At 38.3% G+C, this 27201-nt stretch overlaps 1 protein-coding gene across 4 annotated transcripts in view; it reads right to left on the reverse strand.

The window, feature by feature from the left end:
- Positions 1–3223: 3223 nt before the first annotated feature.
- The window catches only part of LOC129764828 (protein mini spindles), a 45921-nt gene continuing 21943 nt past the window's right edge, over positions 3224–27201 (reverse strand). For 2 of the 4 annotated variants that reach the window (XM_055764340.1, XM_055764339.1), the window contains 8 exons: positions 22837–23163; positions 22559–22751; positions 22244–22500; positions 22085–22178; positions 21575–22015; positions 21384–21513; positions 21246–21319; positions 3224–4790 (listed from right to left, as the gene is read on the reverse strand). In XM_055764340.1, coding sequence (XP_055620315.1) covers positions 4524–4790; positions 21246–21319; positions 21384–21513; positions 21575–22015; positions 22085–22178; positions 22244–22500; positions 22559–22751; positions 22837–23163 — 1783 coding nt within the window. In that variant the 3' untranslated portion in view covers positions 3224–4523. The remainder of the gene's footprint in view (positions 4791–21245; positions 21320–21383; positions 21514–21574; positions 22016–22084; positions 22179–22243; positions 22501–22558; positions 22752–22836; positions 23164–27201) is intronic. The other 2 variants (XM_055764343.1, XM_055764342.1) reach the window with 1 other exon arrangement.

The raw sequence follows: 27201 nt of genomic DNA on the forward strand, positions 1-27201 counted from the left end.
GGGAGGAGGGAGGAGTTTCAAACCACCATAGAAACGTGTATTGCCCCCTACAACCTACATATACCGAAATTGGTTCCATTTGCTTGTTTATTTCTTGAGTTATGCAGAAACTTATGCTTCATCTGTATGGTAGCACACCCCCCCCCCTCCCCCTTAGAGAGAAGGGAGGAGTGTTGATTCACGTTAGAAAATTCCACATGCCAAATTTGGCTCGAATTGCTTGATTAGTTCTCGAATTAATCGGGTGTCGAACCACCATAGAATCCAGAGAAGAGAAGTGGAACTTGAGAGAAAAAAGTGGCAACGATTTGTGGCAAGAAAATGTAAACAGTGAAAAAATTGACAGATAGTTTACGCTCTAAAAATTGAACATAATGTTAAGATGTCTCTAAAAGGGTGGGAGACATCATATATAAAGTGGGAGGTTCGTATATAATGTTATTAATGTTAGGATCACCATGATAAACACGGCGAATGGGATAGAAATTACGAACTGAAATTGAATAAAATATACATATAGACGCTAAAACGCAGTGGATAGATATTATAATGCATTTTTATCGGTTTATGTACAATGCATTATCAAAATAAATCCATATGTATTGTAATCATAACTTGCTGTGGTATTCATAACAACATTTATGATCGTATTCCACCAATGATGACAAATGTGTAATTTACGAATGAAGTTTCGCCATAGAAACTGAACATTGAATAAAAAAAATTAAAATGTGGAAAGAGCATCAGTTGAAATATTTTAAGACATTCTCATCGGAATAAATTGAATGATACAATAATTATACGACTAAATAGTGTAGCTTAATAAACAACATAAAAATATGATTTCTGAATATTTTTTTTCAGTTTTGAACACACCCCATAAAAAGCTATTTTTATTTTTTTAAATACCCTCTGTTGGTATTGTATCTAGAATTTACAAGGTAATAAAACGTTAACGTCAATTAGTTTCTAGTAATCAGTTTTTTAGTTGCAGGGAAAATTAACACCAAACTATATTTTTTAGTATTATATATAGATTCCATGCCAAACTGACATAGTGGTTTGTCAGATTTTCGTGTAAATAGGTCGTTTTGTTCCTTTTCGTTAAATATTAGATCCCATTCCATTTTAGGGTGGTTCAAAAAATCTAGTTTTCTCCTTTTTTCCAAAAAATATTTTTTTTTAGATTCATATCTTTTGAACTACTAAACCGATTCACATGATCGACATATCAAATTGGCCAGTTAGCCAGTTTTTTTTTAAATACTATACTTGCAAAAAAAAAATTGTTTTCTTGATTATTGATCGTAATTGTTCTTTATAGTTTTCATTCAAGGGCGCTATGTTTTTTATATTTTTTCTCGAAAGCTGAGGATTTTTTGGATAACATATCCAAAAATGTGTTCTTCGCTTTTAAATTATGATTTTTCAAAATTAACCGAAAAAAATCATTTTTCTCATTTTTTCCAAAAATGACGTTTTTTAAAAATTCATAACTTTTATCTACTGAATCGATTCATATAATCGACATAGTTAATTTAAGTCAATAATTTCAAAGGTGCAAAAAACATTTGTTTTTGATTTATGAAAAACAGATACAATTATTAATCACGAAAACAAAAATAATTTTTACGCAAGTGCAATATTTTTCCAAAATTTATTTTTCGTTTTATTATTTCTCGAACAACTCTGAATTCTTGGCTTTAATTTGATATATCGATCATCTGAATCGCTCTAGCAGTTCAAATGTAATGAATTTTTGAAAATAGGAAAAAGGGGAAGAAATTAATATTCTGAACTATCGGTTAACTCTAAAAAATTATAACTCAAAAAAGGAAAAAGAATATATCTAATTCTGAGTAAAAAATATAAAAATATAAAAAAATCCTCAGTTTTCAAGAAAAAATATAGAAAAATATAGCGCCGTTGGTCCCGAAACCATGTAAACTATAAAAACGGATACAATCAAGAATTACGAAAACAAAATTCAAATTTCTTGGAAGTTTGATATTTTTCCAAAAAGACTAGCTAATTTACTACTTACTGAGTTTGTTTTTTTTAAGTTACTGCTTGGCATGTTTGCGGATAACGGAAAGATATGATATGTTGGTTTGCACATCTAGTGGCATGTGCAAACCAACATATCATATCTCCTCTTGCCTCTTGCTGATTAAGTAAGTAAGATTTCTTACAAAACGTCATAACTTTACAACCATTGAGTCGATTTCAAAAATCGTCATATCAAATGAAATCTTATTCTTTTATGAATCAATTTTAATCTGTCATTCACACAAACTCAAAAATTAAATACTACAGAAAAACTTTAATTATAACGCTTAGAGAATTTGCGACTTAATTTTCCACAATTCGCTTTTTCACACCAATTTTTTTTCTTGTCGCAATTTTAAACCTCTCAAATTGAATTGTTAAAATGAGAGGTCAAAGAACGAAAAGCAGGAGAGAATAACAAATAATGGAGGGTAAATAATAAAGCAATATTAATCATGGATTTTTAATAACCATCTCAGAAAAATATTGAAAAAAAAAACATTCCTTTTTTAATTTCTCTTTCAAATTTTGATAAAATTGCACTGAATAGTTACATAAGAGCAATATTAATATTTGAATAAACTTATGTAATTATAAACATGTTTATATAAACCTTCCCATCTTCTCATTCTTCATTAAAGACCTTGCGTCAAGACAGCTAGAAATCCATACACTCTCAAATCAAGTGTGCCTGAAAAAAATATATTCTTCACGTAAACAAGCGATGAAAATGTGGATACTTTTTAGTCAGTGAATTGTATGGAGTTCCACTGCTGTGATAGAATCATTCATCGATCCCTAAAACGTCATATGCCAAGTTTGATTCCATTTTCTTGATTAGTTCTTGAGTTATGCAGAGATTTGTGCTTCATTTGTATGGCTCTCTCTTGTGGTCATAAGATAACTGCAAACGCATTCCCAGCTGTATTTGACAATGTAGAAGATAGGCGAGATAGGTATTCGTCTTTTCGGATCTATCCTTGAATGGTCCGTGCATAATACAAAATCGGCCGCTTCGCACATCTAGTAACTTCATCCTTTCAGTTTTCAGATCCAGTCTTAGTTCCCTCGAAAACTTTTCAGGAGACGTAGGAGCTCCGATCTTTGCATGGCAATACCTACCAGACGAACATACGTTTTTCGCATAGAGTAAAAAGAAAACAATTGAACAACATTCGTGATATTAGTACAGCTTTCATTACATTTCATTACCAAATTAGTTTACAATTCAACATGAATGTTCTGCAATAATAAATATATATATTTTGATCTGTTTACGTTTACATTCTATTTGTCTGTTTATGGAATCGAAAATGTCCGAAAAATTGAGAACATCAGTAGGATGAGCACTCCTCGATATCCACATCAATAGCCATACAATTTGAACAAGTAGCTCAAAGGACTCTGGGTTACACTACAGTCTATGACGGTATTCGAGTTATGGCGAACGCCATTCCGGTTTTAATGATTTTGATAAGCGCCGTGTGGTAATAAGATTAACTTGTTTAGATAAGTAATAGCATCAAAAAAAGATTCTAGAAGCACTAGAGTTAAGAGCATTCGCATCATTTCAACAAAATTAATAACCGTGCATATACATGAGTGATATTTATTATCAACGGGAATAACAACAAATGTATACGATTGAAAAAAAACTGTAACATGTTCGAGTGTCAAAATTAAATAATAGAGATTCGAGTTATACTGAAAGGTTTTTTGTTGTTATAATTTGTAATGTGTAACCGCAAAAATAACACTATTCAAAATGGTATGTTTTTATGTCAGTCTAAACGTAGTTGAATTTGAACAATAACTGCGACTTATGAATAACATTTAGTGCGAAAATCACAACTTATTGATAATTTATTTCCATAAAACAGCCAGAAGTATTGATATCATGCCTTGCGTTTTATTATTTATAGATTACTGTTTTAGTGGATTTTAGCGGAGACTATATGTCAGGGTTGGAATTTTGGCTTTGTTTATAATTATTGAAATTGTAAGGATATAGTTACTATCACGCTATTGTTTTGTATGTTTTGTAGGGTTGTTAAACAAAAAAAATATAAATAAAAATAGGCCTCACACTAAACACACATTGTAGAACGAGAAATAAAAGGCAAATTGAGAGATAACAACCCATGTTATCGTTTTAAACATTTCCAGATGTCTCGGTTTATAAAACAACGCTTGTAGAACATACAAAATATTGTGAAAAACATAAATCGAAGATTTGTTTTCAATGTGTGCCACTTGAAATTAAAAGCCAGAATGGACCGATTCGAAATATTATTCCTGTTTCTGTTAGAACAATTGGCTAAAAAAAATTATTAGTTTATATTCGAAACCGACTCTTATAAAAACATTTATGACCTGTATTCAGAGAGTGCCTTAACGATTGCTACTTTCAGACGTAATTTCGGTTATTGTGTTGAGAGTCAAAAACCCGAGATCAATTCGGTTTATTAATTAGTTTACTTTTGTTGTTTGATCTGCTCTAGTTTCTGTGCCAGCAGCTCTCGCCGATGGAGAGGAATATTAGAGGAATACGTATTTCCGCCACTGCCCAGGGCAGGCGCTGGAGCTAATCCGGAACCCAAGACACCGCCTGTTTCCTTCCGCAGTAGATTTACTTTTGGTTGCAACTGGTTGAGATTGAGGTTCTCGTCTGTAATCTTGTTGTCCGAATACTGACTGTTGTTTGCGTTATTTTGATGTGTCAATGGATTGTTTGTTTTTGTCTGAAAGAAAAGAAAAATAGATGTATTATTAGTGAAGAAAAATAAAAATATTTCTACGCACCTATATCACAGATAATACAATTGAAAAAAACAAGATTGAATTGGTTATGACATGCGGAATAATGATGCTGGGGAACAAATATATAACCGCCTGTGACAGAGTGTATGCCAACTGCGACAAGGAATGTAAAGTTATTCATCTCAGATCCATCTCTAATCAATCGTTTTACGTGAGGCCATTCGTTGTATTGACGTATGATGTACAAACTGAAAGTTATTGCTCCGAGGAACATTATATTGGTTGAATATTTGTGATAATTGTGTCAGTGCCATCTGTTAGCAGAAACAATTTACATTCAGGGTTGAATCCATTGTACATTAATCAAATCAAAAACTACATGGCACAATGACAGCTCGTGCACAGTGCTATCGAATTAGCATCTGTGAATAGCATCTGCACTTTGAGCTTGATGTCTTTCAAGATTGGAATCAGTCCACAATAAGGCACTCGCGGGAAAATTACATTTTTGAAAATTCAAATATTTATTCGTTGCAAGATGCCTTCTGATTCGTTTCACTCAACAAAACACTGAAGGAAAATGGAAAAATTCGAAAATTAAACTCCTATATTTTCTACAATTACATCGTGATAAGCGTTGTTAGCTTGATGTCTATATAAATAAAAATGGATCGCCAAATGTGTTGGTAAACGCAAAACTCGAAAAAGGAATCGTCCAAATTGAGCTGTTTTTTTTTCATTATATTTTTATATCAAACATGTATTCCATGTAACGGAAAAACATGTTACAGGTCGGACTCGATTATCCGGAATGTTGTTTATTTTACTACGGATAATCGAATCATACAAAAATTTAAATCTCTCGGTAAAAATAAAATAACTATGATTTGCACCAATTTATATATTGCAGTGTCGTAGCCAGAAATTGACTAGCGCCCCCTGGGGGAGGGGCAATGTTTTGAAAACCGAACAAAAAAAAAATGCATCGTCTTGTTACAGCTCATGGACCAAAATATTTTTCAAATGATCGAGACCAACTACAAGCAAAAGCTTATGCATTAGCAAAAGCTTGACATCCAAGAGCCAAGGAGAGTTCGATGACATTGTTAAGCGAATCAACATTAGAGATGCTACATATGTTATGGGTAACCGAGGCTTGGAACGAGGTACCAACTGATTCCATTCTAAAGTCATGGAAAATGCTGATATCCCGTTGTCGGTTGTAAAAGAACGCATACTTCCGATACTGCAGAAATTGATTGACCAGGACAATTCCGTACACGACGAGGATGTGGAGTTTGAGATCCTGATCGACGATGGCATAGTCAACATTGTTTTGTGTTCAAACACATATTTCTACGATGATGAAAATTCGTTTTCGACTGCTGGGGGTGCGAATGCTTAATCAGTTTTGAATCTACATCAGGTTGATGAAGATGAAGAGCCCGAAAATTGAATTTCAAATGAAATAGGCTTCTGTGGAGTCGGAAAAGCAGGGGGGCACTCAATTTCAGTTTTAGAATTCCCGCATTTTTTCCGATTTTTTTCCCTCATGACAAAACACGAAATTCCCGATTCTCAAAAATGAAAATTTTATAATATTGTGTAAATTGATTTTTGAAACCCGAGTGGCGAATATTTTTACTTTATTGTTTCCAAGTTCCGTAAAAAATGGACGATGTGTTTCTCAGCAACAAATTTTGGGTTGGATGTAGGTTTCAGGAGATACGGATCCCGCCTCTAGTTACTCAGAATTTAAAAAGTTTCATTTATCAGAATAACTGACCAAACCCTCGTTGATCACATCCAAAAATATTTCGTGCATGTCCCGAAGTTCCTGAGTTGAACCAAAAATACATAATAGAAGAGTCTATATAATCGAAATTCTACAATTAATCCGAGGTAGGTGAAAATAAGTAATTAAGTTGAATCAAATTTCATCCGCATGCCTAAGCAATCAGAATAAACAAATTAAGTAAGATATGTGTTTTTTTTCAGGTTTTTATATGAAGTGATAACCCGTGCTTAATTATTTCATTAACTATCGCAAATAAAATTACACAGAAAACCTGTCTGGTTGCAATAACACTGTATCTCTTCTTTAATGACTCTGAATCTGACTTCTTTTTCCATTTTTTTCTCAGAGCCTTGATTTATTTCAAGGACTTGTTTCGAACCATATGCTAGATCCACAATTCAACTATCAATTACTGTTTTTTTAAAGATACGAATGTTTCGATTGGAAACCATTAAAAACCCATAAAAGATGAGAATGTGAATTAATCGTATTATGTTTATGAGGCGTTATTACAAATCCAGTTCAACTTTCAACACTTTATGAGCATTTTAATTTTCTCGTCCATCAAAACTGCACCTCTCTGGACGTTAGCCAGCATCTTCATTTTTTTAGCCACAAGTTTCTTCGCTTCAATTCGGTCGGTGTTAAGTTAGAGGGGAACAAGTAGCAAATTTTTAAAAAAATCGAGTTATCGATTGCATCAGAATATCGTAAGCTACGTAATTCGTCAGATTTCAAAAATCATGCATACAGCAGTAATAAGGGATCGAAATTGTTATGAAGTATCAAAGAAAACCCCTCATAGTATGCAGCCAGAGCGGACCATGTGCTATTAACCATGATGAATGTAAAAAAAATCACGCACTGTTGAAAACGAGGAAATGGAAGGATTTCTCAGCGATTTTCACGACTTTTCTGTATCAGGGGAATCTTTGTTCTACCCATCATTGGATTTCAGTATGTTTTATGCACTGCAGTGTATTTTGAGTGTATTTACGATTATTCATTGCTGTCAGTAAGCTGACCAGATATTACTCTATATAATGTGCAGACAGACAGAACCATATTTCAATAAGATGTATATTGAATTTAAAAAAATTCTAAGTACTAAATTCAAACCAACGAAACTTTTTCTTGAAGGTAATAGGTATCTTTGTTGAAATGTGCTGGAACCCGTTAGCGTAGAAGGTACACGTTTTGATTATACAGTAGAACCCCGATTATCCGCAGAATAGTCTGGCAAAATCAGCGCGGATAACAAAATCAGCGTGGACAACAAAAATCGCGTATAACGCAATAAAGGACTAAAAATGAGATGCAAACACGAAAGAAGATATTTCATGATGAAAACAACGGCATCGCAGGGAATGAAGCGGCCGACCAGTTTGCCGGAATCGGTCACACCAGACCGTTCTTCACTCGGGATGTGCCGCTTGACGATGTGAAGTTGTAGATCACCAACTCTTTCCGCACCTTTTGGACCGAAAGGTGGTTTGCAGAGAGGGGGCAGTTCCTCAGAAAAGTCAAGGGCACGATTGTCAGGTTTGACGATGTTAAAGGAACCGGTCACTGCTCGGTCTCACACGGATTCAATAGAGGACCCTTCCATCTACTCTGCGACCTCTGCCAAATCCACAACTCCGTCGAGCACTTCTTGTGTGGTTGCCCGAAATTCGATGATCTACGAAACCTGCATGGAATCAGCGGGAGTGTAAGGGACATCTTGAAGGACGATCCAGCAAGAGTAGCAGCGCTTGTCTGCTACCTAAAAGATGCCGAACTATTTTTTAAGATCTAGCGTCTGAACAATGGATCAGTCAAGAAGATCCTTGTTCCTTCCCCTCCACGATGAAGGGGAATAAGAACGCGCCGGCATCTTCAACGGCACGGCTTCCTCTCCACTGGCCTGGAGCCATGGTCCGAGGACATCCATGCCATCTGGTCCAACAAGCAAACAGCAAGTTCTTTGTTAAGTCATGTCTCGCAAAAGGATTTATATGTGTTAAATTTTTACGTCCAATTTTTATGTGATAATTTTATGTGCAATCTGTTCCCAACGAAACCTTGCGGCAATGCCGTCGATAAAGAGGCGAACCAGCCCAGGAGGCTGAAAACCTCTCAAATAAAGAATAATAAAAAAAAAAAAAAAAAATTATGAAAACTATGTTTTATCAATACAGAAATCATAAGTATCCACCTATAAGCTCGTGTACACCAGTGTACATAAAATGTGAAAGCCAACAGAAAAAAGCAAGAACCTATCACTCACTGACGAATTTCGAGAATGCCACGAGAATTACTATGAAACTCGCTTTCGCGGATAAGCCGCACCGCGATTCATCCACTCGCGGATAATCGAGGATTGCACTGTATTGAAAAATTAACTTGGTTCACTCTGACTGAACGGATCAGTAAAATGCTGGTCTTCAGTGTGAGTGATAGCTAAATGTACTAAAGGGTGTGTCACATCAAATTGCATCACGGAAAAAACGCTGTAGAAATTTATTTTTTAGGAATTATATCTTCAGCTCTCGCTTATAATCAGATAAGAGTGTATAGATCACGTTGGCCATGCTTCACTGTCAATTTTTCGTAAATTTGGAAAAATGTCGTCGAACGAAAAAGAGCGTCGTGAATTAGTCCTGTGCACTCATTTCGAGAATCCGGAGTTGTCACATCGGGACATCGGTAAGATGCTGGGAATCGTCCAATCCACGGTCAGCAGAGTACTAAAACGATACTTCGAGAACCTAACCATCGACCGGAAGGTGAAGAACGGCAAAAATAGATGCTCCGTCAGTGAAAAAGATCACAAGCGCGTAGTTAAGCAGTTTAGACGTGATCCGAGAAGTTCGGTCCGGGATGTCGCCAATAAGCTGAATTTGTCAAGATCATTCGTTCAGCGGACCAAGCAGCGGGAGGGCCTGCGTACATACAAGGTTCAGAAGGCTCCTAACCGCGACGATAGGCAAAACATGGTGGGGAAGACGCGAGCCCGGAAGCTGTACACCGAAATGCTGACGAAGCCGCATTGCCTGGTAATGGACGACGAAACCTACGTCAAAGCGGACTTTCGTGTCACTATTCAAAGGACGTGTTGGAGTGGTACGAAGCCAACGGGGTCACCTTCGTGTCAAAGGAAATGAACCCGCCCAACGCGCCGGAGCTTCGCCCAATAGAGAAATATTGGGCGATTATGAAGCAGGCCCTCCGGAAGAACCCAAAAGTTTTCAAATCGGAGGCGGACTTCAAGAGAAAATGGATTTCTGTTCAAAAAAAACTACAACCTGACGTTGTACAGAACCTTATGGACGGGGTAAAGAGGAAGGTGCGAGCATACAGGCTTGGGCTCGAAGTATGAATAAAAAGAAAATGCCAAAAGTAGTTTAATAGTTTTTATTTTACTGTCTAAAATTTTCAAAAGGATCGGTCTACTGGGCGAATTTCTACAGCGTTTTTTCCGTGATGCAATTTGATGTGACACACCCTTTATTTCAGAGTGCGGTTCAGACTGTAGCGATGACAATGAAATCAAACTTGACGATTCTATTGAGGAATACTGCCCTAAAATGATTGAAAACGGGAAATATATGCTTTCCATTCCATTCTTTGTTTTAAAGAGGCTTTAAACTTTTCAGTTCATTCGCCTCTAATAAATGCTTGAACATCTTCTTCTTCTTCTTCTTCAATGGCACTAACGTTCCTAGAGGAACTTCGCCGTCTCAACGTAGTATTACTTGCGTCATTTTTATTAGTACTTAGTTGAGATTTCTATGCCAAATAACACGCCTTGAATACATTCTGAGTGGCAAGCTCTAGAATACGCGTGATCACAGTGCAAGTAGAAGGAAATTTCTTTGACGAAAAATTCCCCCGACCAGAACGGGAATCGAACCCGAACACCTGGCATGTTAGTTATGACGCTAACCACTCGGCCACGGGAGCACAATGCTTGAACATGTAAGCCGTGTAATGTCATGCTTGTAGTAGATGGTAGAGACTATTATGCTGAACGCAACGAAATCTTTATGCAGTTCCAGCCCCTCCTCGCCCTAACTTTCATAACAGAATGGCATACTTTGACACACAACTGTTAATTGATTGAAAAATCTTTTTAGATTATTCAGTCATAGTGAACCACGTCTTAAAGAATGTTTCATTGGTTCAGTCAGAGTGGACCATGTACATATAGAAAGCCAAACAGCTCTCTGTTTTGGGCATGAAACTTAATGTTTTTACAGCTATCATACATCACAGTTTTATCAGAGAGTATTCTAGAGACAAATGTTAATTTTTAATTTTTGCTTTGTTGCATGTTATGCACATTAGAGTGTCAATGAATGTATGGAAAAGAAGTGACGTATTTTCGAAAAGGATTTCCTGCAAAATGTCGATCCCTGTAAAAAGATACCCTATGCAAAATTTCAGTTCAATCGAACCTAATTTACTAGTGTCGCACAGCCATCAAAGTTTCAGTTTTTGAAAACCGTTATGGGCATCTTACACGATCAACCGGATTGACAATAAGTGTCTTCAATATCGTGACAGCTAGGCTTTCAACATCTGATCTAACCTCAATCAATATTTTTCCACCTTACACGGTCAATATCGCCCTCAACCCGAGACAACGAAAATATCCGTGATGGCTAGTGGCGACATTTGAGTTTGGGATCCAAACTATTCTCTATCAGATTAGAAGGCTAAAAGGCAATTTTCAATTGGTAAAATTTGAATGAAAATATCTACTTGGTATTATTCAATTAGTTGAAGCGCGTAGTCCTAACCTTAACTTAACCTATTTCCCCTGAATTTTCAGATATTCCTACTAAAATGTATTATTATAATATAACGTCAATTTCAGACATAATTTTTGTATGAGATTTTCTCACCACTTGCAGGAAAAAAGTGATTTGCATTCACATAGAATACTAATTTGATTCGTAAAAGTTAATTTTCATTCATAATTTACACTTTAGAATTCGGTTTTTCTTCTCAAAAATACATCATAATACTCGTTTCACAAATACAGACTGTTCCTTTCAGTTTCAGAGATGCCAGATTATTTTAGTTTGCGAAAATATATGCAGGTTATTTTATCTGCAAGCAAATGTTTTTATTCCATAAATGAGACTATGACAGTAGAACCCCGGAACCTGCGGATTATTCGTGACTGCGAGTTCCATAGTAAATCAATAGGCCTTTCCGGAATTTGTTAGTGAGTGGTAGGCCCATGCTCTTTTGTTGTGGTCATGGCTTTTTCATTATTTAGCCACTGGTGTACACGACCTTATAGATGGATAGTTGATTGATTTCTGTATTGATAGAACATAGTTTTTATGTTGAAACATCTCTTTTCGTGTTTGCATTTTTTTATCCTTTAATGGGTCATCCGCGATTTTCGTTAATCGCGGTGAGTTTGCCCGACTATTCCGCGGATAATCGGGATTCTACTGTAGCTTGAATTAACACATTATGTTTTTTCATCTGTGCTTTTCCAAGATCTTCTCATTATCCAAATTTTATAGCGGAGTGTGAAGAAACACACAATCCGCTCACCAGCGCAAAGAATGACCGAGTTCAACGTTTAAAAAATCCTAAAACGTTGTTAAGTTTCATCCACTCGCTCACCATCACATTGTCAGTTTACTTTGAAGTTTTGATTTGTATCGTGAAAAGTACCGTATTTTGCTATTCAAAGTATCGGTTTTCCAAACCAAAAGCTTCCATTTACGATTCCTACAATTTCAGTGGTTTATAAATTTTAATTGCAATCGCAAAAAAGACTAACAAAAATTAAACGTGCGCTTGCATATCTGGCAACTCAGTCTGGAAGTCCGTGAGGTAAAACGTCAACATCATGCATCCATATGAAATGTCACGATATTGATTCCCGAAAAACAGAAAATCCGGATTTCTGCGTTGTCGGCCATGTTCAGCTGTCATTATGCTCTCAAATGTCATCATATTGTCAATAAATTTGACCGTGTAAGGTCCGCTTTAAATCACCCAAGGGATATTATCAAAATCGAATTTCGGGAATTAGATGACAAAACAATCGTGGTGACAGTAGATCTCGATTAGAGGCGAATGAACTGAAAGGTTTAAACCCTTTTAAAGCCAAAAAAGTAGATCTCGACGTTTCATGCGATTTGAAGACATTTTTTCAAAAGTCCGATTTCATGCACTCTCCTTTTGGGTGATTTTACGGTTTTCGGACTCAAATTTTGGCGTCTATGCGACAATCTTCTATATCTATAAAAATGGATTTCTCTCTGTCTGTCTGACTGTCTGATTCTTATGGACTCGGAAACTACTGAACCGATCGACATGAAAATTGGTATGTAGGGGTTTTTGGGGTCGGGGAAAGTTCTTATGATAGTTCGAGACACCTCCCCCCTCTCTAAAGGGGGCTGCCATACAAATGAAACAGAAATATCTGCATTACTCGAGAATTAATCAAGCAAACGAAACCAAATTTGGCATGTGGAGGTTTTAGGGTGCAATAAATGTTTCTATGGTGGTTAGAATAACTCGAGAACTAATCAAGCGAATTGAACCAAAATTTGTATATGGAGGTTTCGGGGAGCAATACTAATTCGATTCACCCACCCCCTCTTTAAAAGCAAGGGGGCTACCATACAAAAGAAACACAAACTTCTGCATAACTCGAGAACTAATCAAGCAATGGAACCAAATTTAGCAGGTGAGGGTTTTTGGGTACGAGAAATGTTTCTATCATGGTATGACGTTGTTAGTCCATTTGATGTTTGCGCTAACGACATTGGTCTTCCTTCGAAAGTGGAAATGGATTTTAATGTGATAAAACGCACTCCTATATCGTCTTCTATCTATATAAATAAAAATGGATCGCCGAATGTGTTGATAAGAGCAAAACTCGAAAAAGAATTGTGCGATTGAGGGCTGTCTTTATTCTATCATATTTTCTGTATCAAACATTTATTCCATGTAACGGAGAAACATGTTATTTGAAAGTGGTTGAAAAATCTTGAACGAAAGTTGTGTCTGAAAATAATCTGATATTATAATGACCAGTTTTGGTAGAAGTACTAGGAATTTCATAGTAACGGTAATTTTAAAGAGATTAGAAAATCAATCAATGAACAGTTCTGCGATTGGACCCATGAACCTACGCTTAGTAAGAAAACGTGGATGTGATAACGATAAATAAATTTTGGGCGGGACAAAGTTTGCCGGGTCAGCTAGTAGTAAATAAAGTCCGATTGAGCTGAAATGTTGTATAGTGTATTTTTCCGAGGGAATCAACATGTTTCAGGAAGTCCCATTCGTGAAGTTGAGCTAACCTTTTTCATTGGCACTCTAATGCACATCGTTACTCATGAATTTGTTTTCAAACTGAACTAAATAATAATTTGCCAAACAAGTTTCATTGAATTTGTTCTGCGATAATATCGTAACATATGAAGATGCTAATTAGATTTTTTTGAGAATCCAAAAAATCAAATGATTATCAAAGCGTATACAAAAGTTTATCCCTTATTTTGTATTCTTTGCAACAATCTCAACACCCTTACCCCAACTTTACCTTGTTCTGACTACATCCATGATTATTCGAATGGTCATATTATATATGATACACTGTGGACAACCGAGTTTAAGCATACTAAACGGACCCTGCTCATCCTTGCTACATCCTTGTTTCATTAAATTGTATTCATTTAAATTTGGAATTTTCGGCGTATATAAATCTACTGCGGATAATCGAAACTAGTTGTATGGAACATCCCTTATTCCAGCCCTCTCCTCTAGCTACGTTCAATTTTATTCAAATAATCATATTTATAAAAAAAGTTAAAACCTAAATACTCCGGATAATTGAGTCTAAAATTCGCGTGATCACAGTGCAAGTCGGTTCTTTGACGAAAAATTCCCCCGACCAGAACGGGAATCGATCCGAACTATGTTAGGTGTGACGCTAACCACTCGGCCACGAGAGCACATTGAAGCTGTTACAAAGGTCATATGAACAATGAACGGTTGTCGTCGTACTGTTCCGCCCAGGCGGTTCCGTGAGAATTTAAGTCTCCCAAGATCAATCATGGCTCAGGAAGGAGTGAGCACATGTCAGCAAATTACTTACGGATAACCACAGCTCTCGGAGGCCAATACAAGCTGACAACACAGAGGTTTTTGCCTCTGATGTTTGCATGACAAACAACAGCTTCGATCCCTCCAATAGGTGAAAGGTTAGTTCGAAAAAAATGAGTGGCACTTATTGATCCCCAATAGCACCCCTTCGTATCTGTCATCACGATCCAAGCGTATAACATTAAAATCGTGGAAAGAGAGATCATCTCGCGAAGAAAGCTAAGTTTCGGACAGAGCAAAAACATCACAATTAATGTTATGAATCAAAAATTTGAATGTATCCTTTTTAGGGATAAGATTCCACCGTAAAACAGTGAACAGCCATCGAGAGAGACAATCATAACAAGAATTTTTTATTTATTTATAATGATACTACATCCCATTGAGAGATTAGATCTTCTTCACAATTTTTCGCCAATAGTCCCGATCCATGGCTGCAGTTCTCCAACTCCCGGCTGCACCGATTCTTGCCAAGTCCTGCTCCACCTGGTCCAACCACCTCGCTCGCTGGGCTCCTCTCCTTCTTGTTCCTACCGAATTCGATGCGAACACCATCTTTGCAGGGCTGCTGTCCGGCAATCTTGCAACATGCCCTGCCCATCGCACTAGTCCAGCCTTGGCGACTTTCTGAATGCTGGGTTCGCCGTAGAGTTGCGCCAGTTCGTGGTTCATTCTCCTTCTCCATACTCCGCTTTCCTGTACACCACCGTATATTATTCTGAGCACTCGGCGTTCGAAAACTCCAAGCGCTTGTGAGTCCTCTTCAAGCATCGTCCATGCTTCGTGCCCATAGAGAACAACCGGTCGAATTAGGGATTTGTACATGGTACACTTCGTACGGGGTCGGAGTTTGTTGGACCTCAAGGATTTGCGGAGCCCATAGTAGGCACGACTTCCATTGACAATGCGTCTTCGAATTTCACGGCTGTTGTTGTTGTCAGTTGTTATCAACGAGCCAAGGTAGACAAATTCCTCTACCACCTCGAGCTCGTCGCCGTCGATCACAACACTACTACCAAGAAGAACTCTGTTGCGATCAGTCCCTCCAGCTAGCATGTATTTAGACTTAGACGCATTGATCCCAAGCCCAATCAGCCCTGCTTCGTGTTTCAGTCGGGTATACAAGGCGGCTACCGTCGCATGTGTTCTTCCGATGATGTCCACGTCGTCGGCAAAGCAGATAAACTGACTAGACTTGTTGAAAATCGTGCCCCGCATGTTGAAGCCCGCTCTCCGCATAACACCTTCCAGCGCCACGTTGAAGAGCAGACAGGAGATTCCATCGCCTTGTCGAAGTCCCCTGTGAGTCTCAAATGATTCCGACAGCTCACCTGAGATCCGCACACTGCACCGCACACCGTTCATCGTTGCCTGAATCAGTCTTGTCAGCTTTCGGGGAAAGCCGTGTTCGTCCATGATCCTCCATAGCTGCCGTCGGTCGATTGTATCATATGCGGCCTTGAAGTCGACGAAGATGTGGTGTGTAGGGACCTGATACTCGCGGCACTTTTGGAGGATCTGCCGCAGTGTAAAAATCTGGTCCGTCGTCGAGCAACCGGGCATGAATCCGGCCTGATAACTTCCCACAAATCTACTTACTATTGGCGATAGGCGGCGGAAGAGGATCTGAGACAAAATTTTGTAGGCACCATTCAGGATTGTGATGGCACGATAGTTCCCACAATCCAACTTGTCGCCTTTTTTATAGATGGGGCAGATTACCCCGTCCTTCCACTCCTCCGGTAGCTGTTCTGTGTCCCAGATCTTGACTATCAACCGGTGCATACACTCTACAAGTTTTCTCGGACCTCCCTTGAAGAGCTCCGCTACGAGGCCATCCTTACCAGCTGCTTTGTGGTTCTTGAGCTGATTAATGGCCTCCTTAACTTCACCCATCGTCCGGGTGGTACGTCGTCGTTGTTCATTGCACCGGTGTAGTCCTCCTCAACGCCGTCTAGGTCTCCTGTCTGCGCGCTGTTCAGGTGTTCATCGTAGTGCTGCCTCCACCTTTCGATCACCTCGCGTTCGTTCGTCAAGATGCCTCCTTCCTTGTTTCTGCACATTTCGGCCCGCGGCACAAAGCCTTTGTGCGAGGCGTTTAGTTTCTTGAAGAACTTCCGCGATTCTCGAGAACGATAAAGCAGCTCCATCTCCTCACACTCTTTCTCTTCCATGCGGCGCTTTTTTTCCCGAAAGAGATGTGTTTGCTGCCTTCGTTTCAGTCTGTATCGTTCCACGTTTTGTCGAGTCGCTCGTTGCAGCATGGCTGCGCGTGCTGCATCCTTCTCGTTCAGGAGCGCTCGGCACTCGTCGTCAAACCATTCGTTCCGTTGTCCTCGTTGTTCATACCCGATGATGGTCTCTGCTGTGCTGCTAATTGCTGGTTTTAAGGAGTTCCCGTGTAAGGAGTTGCAATCATTGCAAGAAGGGGCCTTGTTTGCATCAATTGTTGCAAAAGTGTCTTTATTATTGTAAGCATTGCGGTGATCATGGTTTTGATGGAGTGCGCTTCCAGCGTTCCTTCGAATCCATATGTTATGCATTCCTCGGAACTTGCCTTCCTTCTCCCTTCATAAGGCCGGAAACGGCTGTAGAATTGTTCGGTGATGTCACGATGTTACGCTATCAGGCATTGAGCGAATAGTAGACCACTCGTAAACGAGGGGTCCGATGAATTTGCATGCCACGATGCCAGCATACTGATTTCATCAGTTAGATCTTTGAGCAAGAATTTTTGTTTATATGAATGAACAAGTTTAATTCAAATAATGGCTCTTGTTTACCGCGAGTCTAAAAAAATGTTATCAATGTTTGGCATCTCACTGTTCTATACCTCATCCAAATCTGCATGATCTGCATTAAAACGAATGCCACTTGAGTCCGTCGGAAAGATAAAATTAATCCCTTAGTATACGATCAGGCTAGCAACAGAAAGAGAACTTCTTCTGTTATCATAAGAAAACTATATTTCTATGGTACAGTCGATTATGAAACTAAATCTTCAACTCTTCTGGGACTTTGTGAGAACACGGAGATCATCTACCCGCATTCCATTCAATGTGAAATACGGGGAATCTAATGCAAGTTCGAATGCAGAAGCAGCCGAACTTTTCGCTACATTTTTCGTGAGTGTGTTCAGCAAAATGTCGCCCGTTTGTCGTCGCAATTGCTTCGCTCACATACCATCATATCACATTTCCAGTTCTTCAGTTCTCCTCTGAAGATGTGAAAAAAGAATTTGAGGAACTTGACACTAATAGCGAATTCGTTTTTAAAACTGAGCCAGTGCCAAACTGACTCTGTAATAAAAAAACGTTTTCAGTTTCACGAATGCGGTGGTTTGTTGGTGTGCGTTATATAGTCTGATTTGTTTATATTTACGACGGCAAATGTACAGTGTCGACGTCTGGTGGTGATATTATTGCTTGGGAGGTAAATTGTTCTCCATCAGATCAGAAGGGCCAAGTGCAGTGCAAACATATAAAAGTTTGAATGAAAATTTTTACTTAATATTGTTTGATTACCTAACACATGTAGTTCTGACACTCACTTAACCATTTGTCGATTCATTTCCTGTTTGTTCCACAAATAATTACTATTATAATATAAAACCATCATTAGACACAGTTTTCGTTCAATATTCTGCGATATCGGAAAAAAACTTTTATTTAATCACATAAAATAAATATTCGATACGTTAAAGTAAATTTTCATTCATAATTTTGATTTTGAAATTTATTCCATCCGAATATCCATCATTATTTTCACCTCCCAATGAAAGCACACGTAGCTTAATGCCGTCTACTCTACTCTTCAAAATCAGAATCCGAATTGGATTACGATTCCAATAATACAAAAGCAAAAGCAGCAGGTTTTCCATTTTCATAGTCTTTATTTTTAGATTTTCCAAAACAATATTCGGAACTTGACAGTTCAGTATAGTTGTATTGGTGAACCCGAGTGCCAACCCGTGAAACATCTCAGTGCGAAACTAACAGCTTTCGGGGCGAACTAGTGCGACACTGAGTGCGAAACTGAGTGAATAAAAAAACGTTTTGACAGCAGTTAGTGCGGCACTGGGGTTGAAACTGAACAAAAACGAATTCGCTATAAGAAAGCATCGAATGCAGATGGCAGTGCAATAAATGATACAAGAAAAATTACGTCATCATTCGGTCACCATTTGCGGAGAGCAACGAATAGGAAAAGAGAGCGGTGTTGCCAGTAAAACTATGCGGTCTATATGAATATACATAATTCAAGAGATAGCGGCGTTAAAAATGGCAAATATGACCTGTCTACCCTTCCCTTAGTTTGCACTCTCTGAGATTTAAAAATCAGGATCTGCTATATTAGCTGAATATGAATCATTCGCTTTGCGTAGTCCGTACGATCCTGCTGTTTCATGATGCATGGAGAGGTCGATATGCATATGTTATGGCGGGTTTACATTAGGGAGATCTATAGCTATAGATGAATTTATTCCCGTGAAAATAGGTGTAAACGGGTTAGAATAAATGTGATACACTTATTCGAGGTATATATAACTTGAATAAATTCAGCATATGTAAACGCTTGTGAATTTTTCACTGGTGAGAAATCACTAAAGTTGGATGCAGTTCTACTTCAGGTGAATAAATTCATCGAAAATAAGAATATATTCATTATAGAAGTTCTCGCTAGTGTAAACGATTTCTATAAATCTCATCATATTTCTTCACATGAATATATCACTAGTCTAAACTCACCCTTAGAGGCAAAGAAGAAAATAAACTTTCTGCACCGAAACCGTGTATGATGGTTCTGCTTGCGTGTCGGTGTATCATGAAGTGCGAACCGATGCAATGTTGTCTCGTTCTCTTTTGTGTCGTGATTTGCACACCTTGGCGGGGCCAATCGCTCTTATATTCAACAGCTCTCTGCGCGACCGATCATTCCCGGCTGCATGGAAACGTGCCTGTATTGTTCCGATCAATAAATCCGGAAACTGCGTTTATTTCAGCAATTATCGTAGAATATCAATACTGAGTTGTTTGAGCAAGGTCTTCAAAAAGTTAGTACACAAGGTATTGTACAACGTGTCATCTTCGATCATCTCCGATGGCTTCATGGATTCATAAAGCATCGGAGTACCACGACTAACCTCATGTGTTACGTCACCGCTCTATCTCGTGAAATAGAGCTCAGGCGTCAAGTAGATTCGGTGTACATTGATTTTTCGAAGGCATTCGGCACTGTTCCGCATATTTTTGTCATTAATAAAATGAAGCACATGGGCTTTCCCGATTGGTTTATGGAGTGGCTATGGTCGTACTTGACGGATCGTTCCGCGTACGTAGTGCTTAATTCTACAAAATCTAGACCATTCAGTATCACGTCTGGTGTACCTCAGGGTAGCGTCCTTGGCCCTCTGATCTTCAATCTCAAAATTACCTGTTTTCACTGATCTCTTCATCTAAGCTTTCTTTTGCCGACGATCTGAAATTTTATCGGAGCATGTCGCCTTGCAAGAAGATATAAACGCAGTGCTGACATAGTGTGGCGATAACGGCATACAGGTCAATAATAAGAAGTGCAAGATCATATCCTTCAGTCGCTGTTACAACCTTGCTTATCACGAATATTTCATGGAAGCGGACTTGCTTGACCGGGTCAAATCCATCTGCGATCTGGGAGTGACCATTGACGCCAAACTCAAGTTCAACGAACACGTAGGAATCACGACCGCCAAAATTTTCTTCACGCTTGGATTTATCCGTCGGCATGCCTCCGATTTCATCGATATACACGCATTGAAGACGATCTACTGTTCTTTGGTACGCAGTATACTGGAGTATGCTGCTACTGTCTAGTGCTCATACTAAACAACGCACATAATTAGTATTGAACACATATAGAGGAAATTCATACGGTTTGCACTACGTCAACATCCATAGAACGATCCTACCGATCTTCCTCCATACTCCGACCGTTGCCAATTGATCGACTCGCTACGAGGCAAAATTGACTGCTATGAACTTCTGGAACAAATCTCGATTTATGTTCCACCCGACGTCTCTAGAGTTCGTCTCTGTTGGCATTTGCCCCTTCACAGGACCAACTATGGCTACAACAATCCGTGATCTGAATATGTCCAGAAGCAAATTTGAAATTGAGATTAAGAATATTGTATGGTTTTGTTAACCATTATTCAGTATGTACGTCAAGGACGAAGACGGTGATAAATAAATAAATATAATTTAATTTAATTTTCAAAAGGGCAATCCAAATGCAAACGCTTCGATGGGTCACACATCGAAAAATTTCACTACCTTGCTGGGTGCTAGCGCCCTATGATATGCAAGTGCATACCGAGTGAGACTCGATGTTCTAGGTTTTACAGCCAGCCATTTCACATCTGAGAGACTCGATGTTGTAGGTAAAAAGGTTAACAGAAAAAAAGGCGTATAAATCAAGGTGACAATATGTTGAATTGTTTAAAATCAGAATGAAAAGTTACAATAGGACTTACCATCATAGAGTTCAAACGTTCCATCCAATATTCAGGATTTGTGGTTGAATGTGTTACACGATTACCACCCAATGCTGTCAATACAATAAGTGTCAATAGAATGAATATTCATGAAGCAAAAGGAATTGTCTAATTTACCCTTTTTATCACTTTCGCCTGCTGTCGGTTTGGAAGCATCTAGCTCCGCTAATCCGTCTAATATGTATTTCTGAAAACTGACGCTAGCACCTTTCAGGAATGGAAGGATGTCAACTTCGGGATTTTTAGACTGTTAAAAAGGGTTCTCGTTTACTAGGTTATCAGACTACGGGAAAACAAACATTCACTACCTTGAACTCATGCAGTTTCGCCAGTCCCTCCTGGCTTGATTCCGTATTTGAAATAAGCTTAAAAATGTTGGACACTTCTTCGTGTGTTTCGTGTGCAGGCCGGCTACCCGTTCGATGTTGAGTATTATTGTTTTCACTGTTTGAGTTCATAACTGCGGATGCATGCTGATTGGCCGCACACGCCGAGGATTCCTTATTAAGGTTTTTCAATATTCGCAAGATGTATGAGTTTAGCTCAGAATGATTTGGAATTTTATTCACATGGTTCATAATTGCTTTGCCCTTTATTTTGGTCATATTGTGGATGATTGTTTTAACCGTTCGAAGAGGGGTATCCGACGGTCGCTGCTGCCACCATACACTCGGTAAAGCCAGCATGAATTGGTGCACTTCCAGTAAAACAGCGTCATAGTCCAATTCAGGAAGACGCTCGGGAATAACCTAGAATGGACGGTATATTAGTCAAAGTTTAAATCTAATTTAATAAGTAACATAGCAAGAAATAGTAACCTTGACATTTCTCCAAATGCATTTCATCAATAAATCAGTGAATTTCGGCAAGCAACTTGTCTGGCAAGACTCCTTCAGCAATCGGATTAATGCACTGTTCAGAATAAAAATTTGGTATTTCAGTTGAAGTGAAAACTGAATATTATTATCAACACCAACCAGTTAAGATTCGTAAAGTTAGTTCGATCAAGTATCTTAAGACAAATTCCATTAACGACTTTGGTGAACTGTGCGTCATCAGTGTTTCCCCCGAGTTTATTGTCCGCCATTAGACCCAGCAGTACGGCTATGATGCTCTTAATTGTGTTCACCGAAAGATTTTTACCTAGTGTCTTAGACGCAAAAAAGGAATATATACTATGCAACAGCGGTTGATACATAGCAAGCGATTCTGATAACGGTTTTTGTTGTAGATACTACCGAATAAAAGGCCTTGGTGAGACATGTATTGATCTGATGTTGAAGTTATACTACCTTGAACTGTTGTAGAATACTTTGGATATAAATTTCCTCATATTCCCGTAAAACTGCTTGCTTTTCCTGGGACTCGAGAATATCCGACAATTCATTGATAGCTGCATGAGCAGTGTAAACATCAGCGCTTCCTATACCTCGGATAATACGCAAAAGATTCGGATCCAATTTAGGAGGTAACGCATCGGCTAAACTGTAAAGTAAACGTAAACACATAGATCCCACGTTTTAGCAAACGAAATTCTCAAAACAAGCTAAGTTTAGAATCAATAACATACTTTGCAGTTGGTTTTGGCTTATTCACTCCACCATATGCCGGAGAACGCAGATGCGACGGTGGACTCATCGCATAGTCTCGCGTGTGTGTACTACTCATTGGCCGATGTAACGTACGTGCTAGCAATTGCTGAAACTTATCATCCGGGTATGCTACACCATGCACTGGAATCACCTTGATTGATTCATAGATGAATGCAACATCAATATTTGGCAAGTCCAGTTTGCGGTGCTGATCAGCCTTGACCCAATTACACTCAATATCGGCAATCACATTTTCGTCCAACTTGAATGGGCCACTGACTTTAGGATGACTTTCTTCCGGCGGTCTGAAGAGACGTCCAAAAGTGTGACAATCGAGAATGTCCAGCGCAAGCATTGAGGAAGAGAAATGGAATCACATTACATTCAACATTATTGAAGTATTATTTTTAAATTTACTATGGTAGTGGGTTAGCATTGAAGGAAAAAAAAATGCTGTCAATGTAATGCGCATTAAAATGGGGGATTAGAAATAACTATTACTTAACATATGAAACCAAAACGATTAAAAGAATAGCCCGGCCGATAACATCTAGCAAAAAAAAATCAAACAAAAAGCCTCAACCAACTGCAAATAGCAATGCTTACACTTATATGTTTATAATGAATATTGGGAGTACAAATTGGTTCGGTTTAGTCAAAACAAAATAAATGAATAAATAAACCGCGGGCATGATGCATCGTTGTATTCTAAATTCCTCGGATTCTATTTCAGGAAAAAATATGGAAAATGGAAATATCGATCTTTCGAACATTGAAACCGTTCCTTACATGATTTATCATTCAGATCAGAACCAATTCGACACAGCATTCGACACAAAAAGACTAGAATCATAGTTTATGTATGATACTCAAAGCGATGAACTGAAACTGCCGGAGTTGGCTGCAACTATTAAACAATAACAATGCCGGAACTATTTTCCGAAAACGGAACGAACTATTTTGTACTCCCAATAAAATAATGAAAATAAATTGGAATTAAGTAAACGCAAAAATCTTATTCATATGCACAGATCGAAGGTATTATGCGCGATGATAACTGCATCAAAACCAAGATTTTAATACATAAATACTTGTTTCTGAAATGAACTCTAAATAATAAATTAATATATTGAATATTACGAGAATAGTCAAATCGAAGTGTTAATTTGAAATTTTCCGTAAAAAAATATCTCCGGAACGGTTCTCAAATGAAATTATCCGCACTTCGACAAAAAAAATCGTAATCCCGTATGATCTCAATAGGAGTTCTACATCGCGCTATAATTAGGCTCACCAAACGTACCGTTTTCAACGGGACAGTACCCTTTTTTCGACCATTTTGGTTGTCCCGTCTTTTTATCAATTTGTACCGTATTTTGAGTATAAAAAAAGTATTGCTGTTCTGGTTTATATCGATTAGTGATCTTTCAGACATTTATTGTCCTTGTTTAAAGAAAAAAATTGTGATGTGTAAAGTGTTCTCGAAAAAATATAGAGACTTGTGTCCAAGACCGCATTGTTGACGCAGTACAACGAAATGATTTTTTTCAATTCCCTTGTTTACCACTTCTACTGAAGGACCGGTGCTATGTCGCTGCGTTTGACTGAATCAAATGAACTCAATCATTGCAGTACCAAAAGGCTTTGCGGAAAAAAATCTTCAGACAATTCCTCTTCACGCGTTTTCCATGAGTAATTATGAGAATCGTTTCCACTTTTCAGCATCTGAGTACGATTCAGCGCGTTGAATGTTGAATTGTCGACAAAAGAGAAACTGCCGACTGGTTGCTGATTAGAGCGAGAATGAATATTAGAAATCGCGAATGGCTTATTTATAACCAATAAGTAATAAACGGGCCGGATCATAGTGTCCGTATGAACGAACGTTGCATTTGCAGCTCGAGCGAGCGCTTTACGCACGCACCCAGTGGTATATAAAAATTATACCTCACGATTCCCCTCGTTCCTCGGTTTACAAAGTACAGTCAGATTAGCACTTCACAGAACAAATGTGTGAGAAAATTGGCATGCTTACAATTTTTGTTAATTTAACAAAAATTTTGTCAAACTTCATGATAAAACTTACAATAATCATACCTTTCTCGCAAAGTCTCTTCAGCATATAAATATTACTTCGTTAAGGGGAGCTAAGCGAACACATCTAGGAATATTTGATTGATTGGTTTTATTCACAAAATAAAATTCTTCAAAAAATCTATATATATAAAAATGGAGTGATGTCTGTCTGTCTGTCTGATTCTTATAGACTCGGAAACTACTGAACCGATCGACATGAAAATTGGTATGTAGGGGTTTTTGGGGCCGGGGAAGGTTTTCGTGATATTTTGAGACCCCTCCCCCCTCTCTAAGGGGGGCTGCCATACAAATGAAACACAAATTTCTGCATTACTCGGAAATTAACCAAGCAAACGAAACCAAAGTTGGCATGTGAAAGTTTTAGGGTGCAATAAATGTTTCTATGATGGTTAGACAGTCCATCCCCCACTCAAAGGGGGGGGGCTGCCATACAAATGAAACACAAATTTCTGCATTACTCGAGAATTGATCAAGCAAATGAAACCAAATTTGGCATGTGGAGGTTTTAGGATGCAATAAATGTTTCTATGGTGTTAAGATACTCCTTCCCCCTCTCTTAGAGGGGGCTGCCGTACAAATGAAACACAAATTTTTGCATTACCCGAGAATTAATCAAGCAAATTAAACCAAATTAGGCATATGGAAACTTTAAGGTGCAATGAATGTTTCTATGGTGGTTAGATACCCCTCCCCCCTCTCTTAGGGGTGGCTGCCATACAAATAAAACACAAATTTCTGCATTACTCGAGAATTAATCAAGTAAATGGGCGGGACGAAGTTTGCCGGGTTAGCTAGTATTAAATAAAAAATATAAAACGTTTTTTGGGTTAACGTGTCCCGTTTTTATTCCTGAACTATTTGGTGCTGAATGAGCTAGCTCGATATGCACTGCTAGAGTAGTCAAACAACTGACTATTACGCCCCAGCGCTTTTCAGTATGCTTTTTTTCAACAGGTTGGCCATGAGAGGAGGCTTAGCTGTCATGATCATACATTGATGATTAAATTCCTCTTGAGTTTTGTTTGAGAATATCATGTTTAAGAGGGAGAACAACAAGACGTTTGGTAGATTCATCAGTTAAATAGCACGCGCTGATGCGGCCACGAGTGCGCATTACCCCAGCATTGTCAAGATAAGGTTCTACTTTGTACAAAATGTTGCTATGGAAGAATGAAAGAATCGGAGTACCCTAAACCAGTCGGGTTTAGCAAGCAACATTCCTTCCTCATTGTAGGTGTTCTCTTGAGCTCGACGAAAGATGTAATTTTCAGTTAGTTCCTCCGCACACAAGAAACCAGCAACAGGGTTTCTGTCGATTTCTCCTTCTCGGATTCCTTGAATACCACATTACAAATTCCACGGGGTGAAGCAAACACTTCCAACTTGAAAAGTTTTCTAGAGCAACTAGTCAATTATCAACGTCATGGTGATGTAAATAATTTGAACTGAGTTCTGAGTTCTGAACTGAGATTCAGGGCCACTGAAACAACCTACCGTACCTAAAACTCGCTGTGCATTTCCATTTTCTGGCTTCGTCGGCGTCGTTCAAATTGAGTGGTACCCATCGCCATTCAGCAACATCCGTTGTCTCCAGCAGTTCCCTCACACGAAAAGCAAAAAATTGGCAGTACCTGCGATAATCGAAGTTCAACCAGTACAAAACGTTGCGAGCATCAATCTAATAGATCCGCTTCGATATTTTTTACGCATGGACTTGTTCTATATATTTTTATTTTTTTTTATATATACAAAAATATATTTTTATATATTTTTCCCAAGCCCAATCAGCCCTGCTTCGTGTTTCACTCGGGTTCGGTATTACTTCAGGGGGCTGATATTTTGCTCTCTTTACAGCACGTTGTTTTCAACTAAAACAATGTGGATACGAATCATTCCGGATATGACACATGCGGCTTCCATAGATATGGTTCTGTATGCGCTCGCTACTCTCATGGCCATGGTTCTGTAGGTTCAACTCAACAGCGTTCGGTTTTGTTTGTTGTTGATCACTGTCGCCCACACTGGACAAGTGTATCTTATGGCGGGTTTACATTAGGGAGATCTATAGCTATAGATGGATTTATTCACGTGAAAATAGGTGTAAACGGGTGAGAATAAATATGATACACTTATTCGAGGTATATATAACTTGAATAAATTCAGCATATGTAAACGCTTGTGAATTTCTCACTGGTGAGAAATCACTAAAGCTGGATGCAGTTCTACTTTAGGTGAATAAATTCACC

Source organism: Toxorhynchites rutilus, chromosome 2, assembly GCF_029784135.1.
Source record: "Toxorhynchites rutilus septentrionalis strain SRP chromosome 2, ASM2978413v1, whole genome shotgun sequence".
In the NCBI taxonomy this organism is placed as follows: domain Eukaryota; kingdom Metazoa; phylum Arthropoda; class Insecta; order Diptera; family Culicidae; genus Toxorhynchites; species Toxorhynchites rutilus.